At 37.1% G+C, this 13,256-nt stretch overlaps 1 protein-coding gene across 1 annotated transcript in view; it reads right to left on the reverse strand.

Annotated features, from left to right (window-relative positions):
* The window catches only part of LOC306988932 (uncharacterized protein), a 198,748-nt gene that overhangs the window by 172,824 nt on the left and 12,668 nt on the right, over positions 1–13,256 (reverse strand). The window contains exons 3-6 of the mRNA XM_079594151.1: positions 10,291–10,395; positions 9,850–9,951; positions 6,358–6,462; positions 4,783–4,867 (exon numbers count right to left, since the gene is read on the reverse strand). Of these exons, the coding sequence (XP_079450277.1) occupies positions 4,783–4,867; positions 6,358–6,462; positions 9,850–9,951; positions 10,291–10,395 (397 nt within the window). The remainder of the gene's footprint in view (positions 1–4,782; positions 4,868–6,357; positions 6,463–9,849; positions 9,952–10,290; positions 10,396–13,256) is intronic.

Below are 13,256 nucleotides of genomic sequence, written 5' to 3' on the forward strand. Positions count from 1 at the left end.
AGGCGTCAGAGCCCACTCCACGAGAGGTATGGCCTCGTCTTGGGCTTGGTCGAGTGGAGTACCCATTCAAGATATTTGAGAGGCTGCCGGCTGGGCCTCGCCGTCCACATTTATAAAGTTTTATAACTTGGAAGTGCTCGCTTTGCAAGCGAGGGTTCTTTCAGTATAACAGTGAAACACTTACCCCCCTAGCCTAGGGCTCAACATATGTCTAGTTTAGGCCATTGAACTAAGGTTCTATATGTGACCTGATCCAGCATAATTAGTCACAGTGACCCAAATTTCTAAATTTCACCAATGGAAAGAGGAGATCATAAGCTTATATCATAATGATCATAAGATCATACCTTGAATGGAAAAGATATACACATGTGAATGAGGGTCGTATGTCCTCTTTTTCCAACTGAAAACCTGAGAAAATCGTTTTTTCAATGTTTTGCCCGTTTTTTTTTTTGTAGATATCTTTCAAAATCCATTGCATTTAAAGGGATAAACTATTTATTTTACAGCTTAATTCGACCAAAGACATGAATATATATAAATGCTATTACAGTAAACCAGGCTCAAATCATTGTAAAGTATTTATTTGAATAAATATTTTAAAAGGCACTTTTACAAAGATTTACTAAAATCAGAGTGTGTGTGTGTGCACGTGCCGCGGGGCTTCCCATTGACAAATGATCAGCGTTTGTGTACATATCTAAGCTTTTTGATTGGCTCAATACAACGTGTAACACCATATTTGGAGAGCATTTCCCGGGTTTCAGGGAATACCCGGAAAATGCTCAGAGGTGACAAAAGGATTTGAGGATTCAGCGTATTTACTATTTAGTAAAACTTTGTCAACTTTAATGGTCATTTAAATACCTTTGCTCAATTATTTGGACTACGAAACTTTGGGAGATTATTTTTGAATGTCTGTTCTTTGAAATTAGCTATAAAAAAAAAATCGATTGCTTCATTGTTTTTCCACATTATCGGCCCATATCTTAAAATGGAACGTTGCGACTTCCGACTCATTTCGCCAGAGCGGGTCACATATATATATATATCCCTATATGAAGCCCGTTACGACTGGCTTATATTAGGACTCACATTTTACTCTTCATAAGTCTCAGGCAGCTGCCTCGGGCTAGTATGAGCGAAGTTAGCACGCACGGTGTTTCGAAGGGGGTTTCCATACCGTAAGCGTTACACAATAGGAGAGACCTCTCGGAAGGGAACTACTCGGTTACTAACGTAACCTCAGTTCCCTGATAGAGGGAACGAGTATTGCGTAACCCGCCGTGCTACTGTGCTGTGATCTGGGTTCGCTTCAGTCGATTTAACCTGGACTTCCTAGGCGAGGTCTGGTCCCTTTATAGTCATGGACCACGGCCATTCTGACGGGCTCTGACGTGTCAGGGTGCGAAGTGCCCTGATTGGTTCCTGTGTCTGAGCCACCTCACCATAGGTTTGTCGCAGTTGCCGCAGCACAGCCAATGACCGCGCTCGCGCTCATATGTGTCTGATGTGCAGCTACACTGCGTTTTTTGAAAAAAATGTTTCAGTATTCTCGAGAAAAGGAGTTTTCCCATAGCGTAAGCGTTACACAGTACTCGTTCCCTCTCTCAGGGAACTGAGGTTACGTTAGTAATCGAGTAGTTATCTTCTAGTCATTGATTCGCATATTTTGTCCTGATAATCTATAAATCATGTTCCTGGGGGGCGGTTTTATGTAAATTTTAGGGTTGGTGATGTCACTAACCCGGGAGGAATGTCGTGTGGTCCCTACCAGCCGTTTGTTGTAGTCCTTTAAAAGCTATTTGAACTTTGAGCGTTGTAACTTTGCAGATGTTGTTAATGCTCAAACAGCAACATTACACACCAACTAAAGTTAGAAAAGTAAAATCATTTTCAACCACCCCTTTAAATCTTAAAAATATTAATAACTTATTAATATGGTTCAGGCAATATGTGCATTTCTACTGTGATCATCTTCACTTTACTAAAATTGTAAATGACAAAACTCAACCCTGTCTCTTTTTGTTAAGTTTCAGTTGTATCAATAATAGACATTATAAAAGTATAAGTAAAAGGTACAAGAAGTTATACAATAAGAAATAAAGCAAACAATTCAGTCAAACATAAAAAGTCAGCGTTAACGTTACGTTACAATGGTAAAGTTAAATTGCCTAAATATAAAGTTGTGAAATTTCACTTAGACCTCAGCCAAAACGATTGGCCAGAGAACAAATTATAGATTCACGAGACCAAAGATGGCCCATTAGATATACACAAAACAAATTATATCTCATGTTTAACCACTACAGAGACGTCAGAATCGGCGGCAAACGTCAGAAGGACTAGTCGAGGAAAGGCGGTTCCAGCCGGGGAACATGGGCGCCGAGCGCCTGGTGATCGCCTGGAATGGATCTCACAACCTGGATAACATTTTCATAAATCTTTATAAATAAACCAAAGATTTGAGCTTTAAACAACTACATTATCACCTGAAAAACTCTTAAAACTACATTTCATGACACAATAACAGTAGTATTGCATTTCAAATGTATTTAAAAAAAAATGGAGACTCTAATGTTGTCATTCCCGTAGCACGCGCAAATGGCGATACTCTGTCAACCAATCAACGTTCTTCAGTGAGTCTAGCTCCACCCTTTAGTACCGTACCACTGTGCGGAAGGGTACCAAAAAAGTGTTACAGTATGGTTTGGTACCATTAACAACTTTTGACAGTGGAACAGAAATAATTACGTACCGTATTGTGCTGTACCGTACCGTATAACGCTTCGTGGAAACGAGCCATAAGAGACTATGCCATTATTAATTATAATTATACTAATATCTAATTAAAACGTCTACAAATTTATAAAACTGATCAGAGATCAGACAAAACCCACAGACACTTGTTCATGGACTCCTCATGATTCACTGGTTGACAGAGATCATCGCCCTCCGAACCACTGATTCGGAACAAAATATTCGTAAAGGATTTGAAGCTTCATGAAGCAGTGCTTCAACAAAGTATTGAGCAAAGCTTGTGAATACTTATGTACATGTGATTGTTTTCAGTGTTTTATTTTTAATAAATTTGCAAAGATTTCAAACAAACTTCTTTCATGTTGTCATTATGGGTTATTGTTTGTAGAATTTTCAGGAAAATAATTGAATCCATTTTGGAATAAGGCTGTAAAATAACAAAATGTGGAAAAAGTGACTGCACTGTATATAGCCGCTCTGGAGTTAACAGTGATGGCATCGTCCATCTCAGTTCAGTTCTCAAATAATGGCGTCAATACAGGCAGATCAATAATATTGTTGAATATTAAATTCAATTTAATATTAAGGCGAGACACTACAGGTGAATAGGGTACAATTTTGAAATAATAGATCATGATCACCATGAAACTTCCTCAGTTGATTACTTACATAAGTTTATAAAAAAAATTATTACAGGTTTTTGAAATTTGTATGTTTAATTATGAAAATTAGGCATTATCTCATTAAATATGCACAATTTTGCATATATTTTTGGTAGATAGATCTGAACATATGATAAAGCCAGGTGCAAAATTATTGTTTCATTTTGATTACACACAAGATAAAAAATATGGTCAGGGGGATTTCAGGATATATGCTTTCATTACCTAGGAAATCAAAATATACTGTCCATAGCCTTAAACAAAATCGATTATCGATTTGGATCCGACAGCATTGTACAGGAGAGAGAGAGCTTTCCAGCGGTGTGTGAGATTAAAGGAAGCAGAGAGAGATCGCGGAGCAGCGCGTTGATTTAGAACGCCAACTTTTGTTGAATTTCGGAGAAATCTACAGACGCAAATAGACAAAGTATAGTAAAATGAAGACCTAAATGTGTATTTTGGACTTTTTTACACCACAAGTTTTAAAGAAGACAAATGTTATTAAGATGTTATTGAAGACAAATAGCCCAAAATCTCAAAATTGACCAGTGAAAAAAACTGTTTTTGCCTGCCGTGTCTCGCTTTAAGTACTAAATAACTAAGCAAGCCAAAAGCGAAAAAGGAGGGCAAAGTCGACAGTGGCAAGGAACCAAAACTCCATCAGGTGACAGAATGGAGAAAAAAAACTTGGGAGAAATCAGGGTCAGTCGGGGGCCAGTTCTCCTCTGTGTACAATGCGAACAGTGTATGACTATTATTCAGGCAGCATTACAAGTCAGAAGTCAGATTGTACCTGGCAAAGACTGAGCTTCTCGTCTTCCCAGCCACTCCAACTATACAGGGCAATTTCACAATCCAGCTAGGTTCATCAACAGTCATAAAATCTAGTTTTACCAGAAATCTTGGGAGTAATCTTTGATGACCAGCTGACCTTCAAAGAGCAAAATGCAAAGACAGCTTGATCATGCAGCTTTGCACTGCACATCATGGAAGATCATACCCTTCCTAACAAAGTATGCTGCACAACTACTGTCCAGGCTGTTATAAATTCTAAGCTGGACTAACTGCAATGCTCTTCTGGCTGGACTTTCATCATGTGCAATAAAACCTCTAAACAAATGATTCAGAATGCAGCATCAAGACTGGTCTTCAATGAGTCCAAGTCCAAGATAACCTCTCTTTATCTCTCTGCACTGGATACCGGTTGCGGCTCGCATCAAGTTTGATGCTTGCATAAAGAACAGCCACAGGCTCAGCACATCCCTCCAGAAGCTTGAGGTCATTCAAATTCTAATGGGCTCTATTTGTTTGTTTTAATATACATTTGAATTAGACATTTATGCAAACATGTTTTTCCTACCTGGAAGATCCACCGAAGATTGTCTTTGAAATTACTTTGGTTCCTTGAAGTTTGATGGTCTGAATCTAATGTCTCATACTGTACCCTGTCAACAAATAAAATACTCAATTTCCAGGCAAAATATTACAGAAATATCCTGCATCTAACAAAGGGAAAAAAATGATTCGCTACACATTGTTTAAGTATAGAATCTGGGTACTTATTTTTTCTTAAGCTCATGGCAATGCATTGTGGTCCTGACTAGGACTGCGTGATTAATTAAAATAAAATTACAACTTTATGGCTTGGTGCAATTATCTTCGGGATGCACCAATATCTTTTTTTTTCCAGAATGAGTCCGATACCGACACTTTCATTTTTGGTTCTTGCCTACACCGATACCGGTATTTTCACTGCATTTGTAATTTTTAAATGTATTGGGTAGAGAAACCAACATAATATAAATCATATTAGTTGGCTCAATTTATTCATTCAATTTATATTTCCTTCAGTTATTTTGATAGTGAAATTCACAGAAGCTTACTTTTAACTGTTCATGAATCATTCTATTGCTCTATCATATCTTTCAATAAATAGCACAGCACATTTTTAGAGCTACTCCAGCAGGACTCAAATAGACACCAGTGAAATATCAAAATTCTCTATTACAATTTAGATATTAAAATAAAAACGACAAGACTAATTCTTGTTAATTAAAAAAAATATTAAAGACAAGTAAGCAGTCAGTAATAAAATATGAACATATAATAAAATTACAAATAGTACAAATAAATACAATAGAACAAAGAATATTTATTTACAGGTTTATTAGACAACTGTCCATTTAAGACCGAATGCACGGGTCCAATGTGAATATACTGTCTACGTTCACTTGAAATATAACTGACTACGTTTACTAGGATACTCACCAAAATGGATGTGTTTTTTTTAATATAAAATGTATAAGTAAGCCTCTATATATATTATATATATATATATTTGTATGGTCTTCGAATGTGTTCGAATATTTCACCAGTATCAGCCCTGGGACTTTTCACAGTTTGTATCACTCCGCTTGTCTTTGTTTGCATGACTTGCATCATTTAGCCAGTAGGTCAGTAGGTGGTGACAATGAGTGAACAATTGAATTCTCATTCTCATTCTCAATTGAATTCTCATTCTCATTTTTAAGAATCTGTTATCTGCTTGACAAACAATTTATGCTACTGCCCCCCGACATGCTTTTAAAACTATTGTTATCCAAACACCTTAAAACGCACATACGCAAGTCAGAGAAATCCACATTTTCTCGGGCGAGCATGCCCCCCAACCCCCCTAACTACCCTACATTTGAATGTCTGCCTCTGTGTGGCAATGTGGGCTGGTGTGAAAAAAATGAAAAAATGCTTCTCCTCATCAGCTCCCTAGTGGCTGCATGTGTAACTATGTTATTGGAAAGAAACTCCAGACTGAGTTCAATGAAGAGTAAAGAAGCTTACAACACATCATGTTCTGTAATTTAGTAAATTGCTATCAAATACACCACAATGGAAAAATTAGCTAACACAGCAATGTAATGTAAAACACATGAAATACCCTTTAGTAGCTGATGTTGTTTTCTCATTAAATTTAGGTGGAATCATCATTGAGTTGTCGCTCTTCACAGACACACAGCTGAATACACCAGAGTCTGATCTTTCACTAATGACAAAGAACAGAGAAAAAAACAAAAAACAAAAAACATCAGTCTCATTTGAAGAGATTGAAAGCAATTAAATAGAGTACAGCTATTAGGGGTGTAACGGTATTCGTACCGAACTGTTTCGGTACAGGACTTCCGGTACTGTGCACATGTGTACCAAATAGTTAACAGTAGGCTTGTTTTAGCTGCGGATGATACTTCGAAATCCAAGTTCCCACACCGACATAATTAGTATTATGTCCATTTCATCACGAAATTCGAACAATAAATGTGCTTTTGACGCTCTTTAATGTGGCATGAGCTGCGTGACAGATAACTGTATAGGCGCCACAGGTCCAGCGGCAGTGTGGAGCATGATCATCTCTTAAAGTTCCTATTTAATAGTTACTTACAGAATAAACCAATTAACCTCTGAATGCATGTTGAAGGATACATTACAACTCACTGAATCACATCTTATCTCGTGGAATCGCTCAATCAGTGTGTCAATGGCCAAAAGACATCAATAAATATAGCTTAATGTCATGTAGCATTACATTTACCTCAGGAAAGTTATTCAGTGTCCACAGCTTGTTAGTTTGCTAGATAAATTAACTCTTTTGCTAAATATATTAATTATATTAGCCTATAAAATCATTATATTTTACTTACCAGTTAGTGATGTCTTGATTATTTAATAGCCTATATGTTTAAATAAATCTGTCATGAAAACTACATCCAATGTGTATAAAATATTGTATTTCAAAAACAAATTGGAGTAAAAACATAATTTTATAATTAGATTTAGAGGTTTTAAATTAAAGTAGATTGTGCAGTTTACATGTTTGCATACAATGTGTTATTTGAGTGGTGATTATTATATCTAAAAATAAATAGCAACATAATTTTTTGGCTATAGTTTGGGCTCTGTTGTTAACTATTATAGTAATGTACAAGTAAGGGCTCCCCATATGGTTTACAGCATTAGCAGAGCTATTTTTTATCCTTAAGAAACTTTTAGTTATAACTGAATTCATTCCACAATTTGAAATCCGACACAATTTGTTCAGTAAACCACTGTTTAATAATAAAAAAAGCAATTTTATGTTTAGTTTTCTCCCTCCTGCCGAACCGTGACTTCAAAACGAAGGAATGTATCGAACAGTCGGTTTTGTGTACCGTTACACCCCTAATAGGCATGCATTCGTCTGTACTAAATTCTGTATATTTCCAGGTCTGAATCTGATTTTGAATTCCAGATTTTTTATTTGGACTCCATGGTTTATTTTGGCTATAGTTTTGAAATAAATATTTTTTTCCTTTGTCTACCCAACTTTGTCGATAATGTTGGAGAAACACATCTTGTGCAGTTCTTCACTATATTGTAGCTACTAATCCAGTACCACAAACATTCACTCACATCCCTCTTAAACGTTCTGGTAACAATTAATTCAAGCTCCTGTTGGCATGCCTAGATGAAATTAAAAGGTGGATGTCTAATACTCTTCGGCCCTCCTGATGGTAGTCTAAAGGCCAATTTATACTTCTGCGTCGAACTCACGCCGCAGCTACGTCGTAGGCTATGTGTGTAGCGCACGTACCCTTCGGCGTACCCTGACGTGCACCTCTCCAAAAATGTAACAACACATTAATTCTACACAGACGCAAGCGCTGTGATTGGTCTGCTAGAACCCCTCCCTCGGGTTTCACATGCTCCCTATGTATGTGTAATTGCACGTCAACGCGGACAACAACGCAGAAGTATAAATAAAAACCAATGCGTAGTCTATTGCGTAGAGGCTCCGGCTTAAGTCTGACGCAGAAGTATAAATCAGCCTTTAGGCATCATCCTCAACTGCATACACTTACATCATCAGTGAATACCTGTGTTAAAAATCTGAGTGTTTTACTAGACAGTGACTTGAAACTTGACAAGCAAGTAAACTCAGTTGTCAGATTATGTTTTTTTCCATCTTCGTCTGCTGACCAAAGTTAAAGGACAAGTTCGGTATTTTACACTTAAAGCCCTGTTTTCAGATAGTTTCTGATGAAATAGATCGGTTAAGTTAAAAATTTGGACACATGCTGCTGGCCCGAGAATTTTCGTTTTCTTTCACTTTCCCCCCACCTCCACAATGGCTGCATAGGTGCACAGGAACAATCCTTCCTAAAACGCATTAAACTTTCGTTTACAAAGACGTGAAACTCACCGAGTGGTCAGGGGTGTTCACTGATATGCTCTCACAAAAATCGCTGCAAAAGATGCTTTCCAACTGGTTTTATCATTTGTTGTAAAACTGTGGACCTATTTTTTTCAAACGCAGTTGGACAAAAACTACGATAAAACCAGTTGGAAAGCATCTTTTGCAGCGATTTTTGTGAGAGCATATCAGTGAACACCCCTGACCACTCGGTGAGTTTCACGTCTTTGTAAACGAAAGTTTAATGTGTTTTAGGAAGGATTGTTCCTGTGCACCAATGCAGCCATTGTGGAGGTGGGGGGAAAGCGAAAGAAAACAAAAATTCTCGGGACAGCAGCTGTCCAAATTTTAATCTTAACCGTTCTATTTCATCAGAAACGATCTGAAAACAGGGCTTTAAGTGTAAAATACCGAACTTGTCCTTTAAGTCTTTCCTTTGTCCCCAAGTCTTTAAATGGGTGATCCATGCATTTTTATTATCTCGATTAGATTACTGTAATTCCTTATACTATGGTATAAATTCCATTACCTTTGCACGTCTTCAGGTGGTCCAAAATATTGCAGCGAGACTATTAAAAGATCTTCACAAAGTGATCATTTTACTCCAATCTTAGCATCACTTCACTTAGTCTACTAGTTCGTTTTAGGGTTGATATTAAAATCCTCTTATTCGTTTAAAAGTGCTTAAACAAACTGGTTCCCCCCTACTCTCTAAGCTATTAGTGCAACACAATCCTTCCATAGGTCTTAGATCAGTGACACAGAAACTTGTATCTATCCCACAGTTCAGACTAAAACAAAGAGGTCATCGGGCCTTTGCTATAGCCGGGCCTAAACTATGGAATAGTTTACAATTTCAGGTCAGATCTGCACCAAGTCGCTGCTGAAAACTTACTTTCAGTCACTTGCCTTTAATAAATAATCATTTGTGCCATGCAATTTAGGAATGTATTTTAGGCATGTTGTCGTCTTTATTATTTTTATTTTTGTATTACTTTTTTTAAATTCTCTCTCTTTTCTCCTTGTTTGATGTATGCTTGTTTTATGATGTTTTGTAAACCACATTGGTCAGCCTCGGCTGTATAAATGGTGCTATATAAAAAAATAATAATAATTGAAATTCTCTAAACTCTGCTGTACATCATGTTCTGTAATTGAATCACATACACCATAACAGAGCAATGCAATGTAAAAGACACGAGATACCTTTTGGTAGCTGATGTTTTCTCACTGAAGTTTGTTGGGAGTATCATTGAATTGTCACTCTTCACTGACACACAGCTGAAAACATCAGACTCTGATATTTCACTAATGACACAAAGAACAGAGAAAAAAATACATCAGTCTCATTTTAAGAGATTGAAAGTCATTAAATACAATATAGCAATGCATTTTTCTTTATCTCTACTATATATGGTTGTATTTATGTATGGCTGCCTGTTCTGTCTTCACTGGTGAATTTATGCACCCTAGTGGCTTCATGTGTAATAGAATAACTCAACATAAAAATCCAGACTAATCTCACAAAAGAGTAAATCAATTTACCAGACATCTTATTCTCTGATTTATTGTTTTATTCAGTCAAGTTATCACATAAAACTTAGTGGAGAAATAAACTAACAGAGCAAAGTAATGTGCATTAAATACCTGGAAGATGTTGATGTTTTTTTCTCACTGAAGTTCGGTGGGTCATCTTTTGAGCGGTCAGTCTTCACAGACACAGAGCTGGACACATGTGAGCCTGATCTTTCTCTAATGACAAAAAGAACAGAGGAAAAAATATTTTCTGATGAACTGAACTGAGACTTGGAATCTAAACTGGTAAAGTCAAGTGAAGCACTGGTACCTCACCCTTAACAGTATTCACTTCACTGAAAAACACACATGGATCTACACTGTACGTGTTTTATTATGTGTAGTGTTTATTTAGTACATGTAGTTTGTATTGCGCCATTGTATGCAATTAGCCAGCACTGTTTGCCATGTATATATTTTATGTTTACATGATATTAAAGTTTCCACATTATTTACATTTACTATGCACTACATCCAGCTGGTTGTTAGCGCAGAATAAACCCCAATGTGTAGCAGAGAACACAAAACATTGACAATGATTATTGACATATTTAATTGAAAATATTGAAAGTATTTGAAGCTCAAAACTCAAATCGAAAGAAAAACAGTTCCTAGCAAGGAGCAAGACAAAATAATAAGTTCAAACAACAAAACAAACCTTTTAAGAGATAGTGTATACAGTCATATTTCTTATTACATGGCTTTTCACCAAATAATAATAAAGTGGACATGAAATACTAATTTGAGTTAAAACTTTCAAAATCTGACCCGTTTATTATGTTATAATCCTTTACAATGTACAAAACAATCATCAACATCAACACCACAACAATATTACTTTACTATTAATACTGAAGTCTTTCTTCGGATTTAATTTTCAATAATCGACAACAGACGCAAGATCGCGCAGTTTCGTTTCGTTGTAGCACGAGAGACATGAAAAAAGCACTGTTAAATATGTTAATATGGTCAGCAGGATGTGACAGACCATGAATGGTTGAATTGAGAGAATCCTGTGGATGTGACGTCTTTGAGATGGTGAAGCAAGTTAAGTAAATGGGAAGCTCTATCTGTCCAAATTTTGTACACACTTGTCAGACAGCTGACACACATTAAGACAGCTGACAGGTTTGGGAGTGTACTGATGTACAGGAAGAATCATTCACTAAATTGAAACAAAATTATTGCCACAGCACCTGTTTTGAAGTGCTACAATCCAGAAGAAGACCTAGCTCTTCAGTGCGACTCCTCCGAAACAGGATTGGATGGAGCACTTCTACAGGCAGGACAACCAGATGCTTTTTGTAGCAGAGCACTTACAGTATGCCTGCGGAAAAGGGGTATGCTAAAATAGCAAAAGAATGCCTGGAAATCCTGTTTGGGATTGAGAAACTACACCAGTACTCTGTGGTCCATTCTGACCACAAACCCCTAGAAACAATAACAAGAAAACACTTCTTCATGCAAGAGATTGCAGAGAATGTTTTTGAGACATCAGCGATATGACAACAATGTTGTCCAAGTTCCGGCTTGACTAATGCACATAGCAGACACCCTCAGCAGAGCGTATTTACAAGAATATGCTGCAGATGGATCTGCAGAGACAGAAGTTTAGATGATTAACCTGTTCCAGTTCAAGGAAATCTACAAAAGATAGACAGAAAGGGCTAAGACATTTCAGATATTACAACAAATAATAATTTGATAATTTGGCCATCTCTTGATAATCCAGAGATGGCCAGAAGAGAAACCTCAGCTGAAAGAAGAGGTGATGCAACATGGTGTGATTTTCAGAGGAGAGAGAGCAAGAATACCAGCAAAGTTGCTCTCGTTTCAACAGAAATCATGGAGAGAATTAATGCATCACATTAGGGTATGTTCAGACTGGCAGTCCAAATTCCATTTTTGTGCATATCCGATTGAAATCCGACTTAGCAAGTGTGAACAAAGTGTGGATGCAATTTTTACAAAACATATGTGGCGCATTTCTGGAAATCTGTTTCAGTCTGACCGCTCTGATCGGATTTTGTGTGGTTTAAGTGACTTTCTCACGGCACATATAACAAACGTCAGACGTTGTTATAGGAAACATGCTGAAAGTTTCCATAGAAACCAATGTAGACTATGGTCAAAAGTGGGAACTGATTTGTTTTCATTCAACAACAGATCATGTCTCACCACAGTTGACTATTTTTCCAAATTATGGAAGGTAGGCTGTCTCACAGACACCAGATCAAGCACAGTGATATAAAAGTTAATGGCCCATGGGATTCCAGATAACAGGCCACGGTAGAGCTAACAAGAGTTCAAACAGTTCAGCACAGCTTGGGAATTCAGGCATGTAACATGATAACAACATCTCCAGCATATCTGAAAAACAAAGGCAAAGCGGAGCATGCAGTATTCAAGTGCAGACACAAGACAGACTCCTGCAACCAGGTATGGTAAACAAGGAACTTGCAGTAAAAGACAACCAATGCAAACAGGCCTACTACTACAATAGAGGAGCAAACAGTCTTTAGGAAGGAGAACAAGTAAGAGTTCAGTTGGACACGAAACACAGAACAGACCGGACACCAGCAAACGTGATGTTGTTCACAAATGTACAAGTCGTTTTGCATACAGTGACCATAGTTGTGTTTAAAAAAAGGAGGATGTTACAATATGGTCAGCAGGATGTTACAGACCATGTATGGTTGAATTGAGAGTCCTGTTAATGTGACGTCATTGAGATGCAAAACCATGTGAAGTAAAGTGCTGAGAAGCAAGCATCCTTTATTGTTTGAAACCAGAGACAGGGTGAACCAAGGATATAACAAGCACCAGCTTGAAATAGATGGATGAGCGGTCTGTTATACTCCATTGCTATTGATGAAGGAAATACATTATAAGAAAATTTCAGACTTAGGAAAGGATCAAGTATTCCAGAGGGCCACATGATAAACATATTTATCTGTGATAAATGTTCCTGAATATTAAATATTAGACCAGTGTCAAGCTGTTTTTAACCTGCAATAATCTAAAAACATTTATAGGAA

The sequence above is a fragment of the Phoxinus phoxinus genome, assembly GCF_949152265.1.
Source record: "Phoxinus phoxinus genome assembly, chromosome: 20".
Classification (NCBI taxonomy): Eukaryota; Metazoa; Chordata; class Actinopteri; order Cypriniformes; family Leuciscidae; genus Phoxinus; species Phoxinus phoxinus.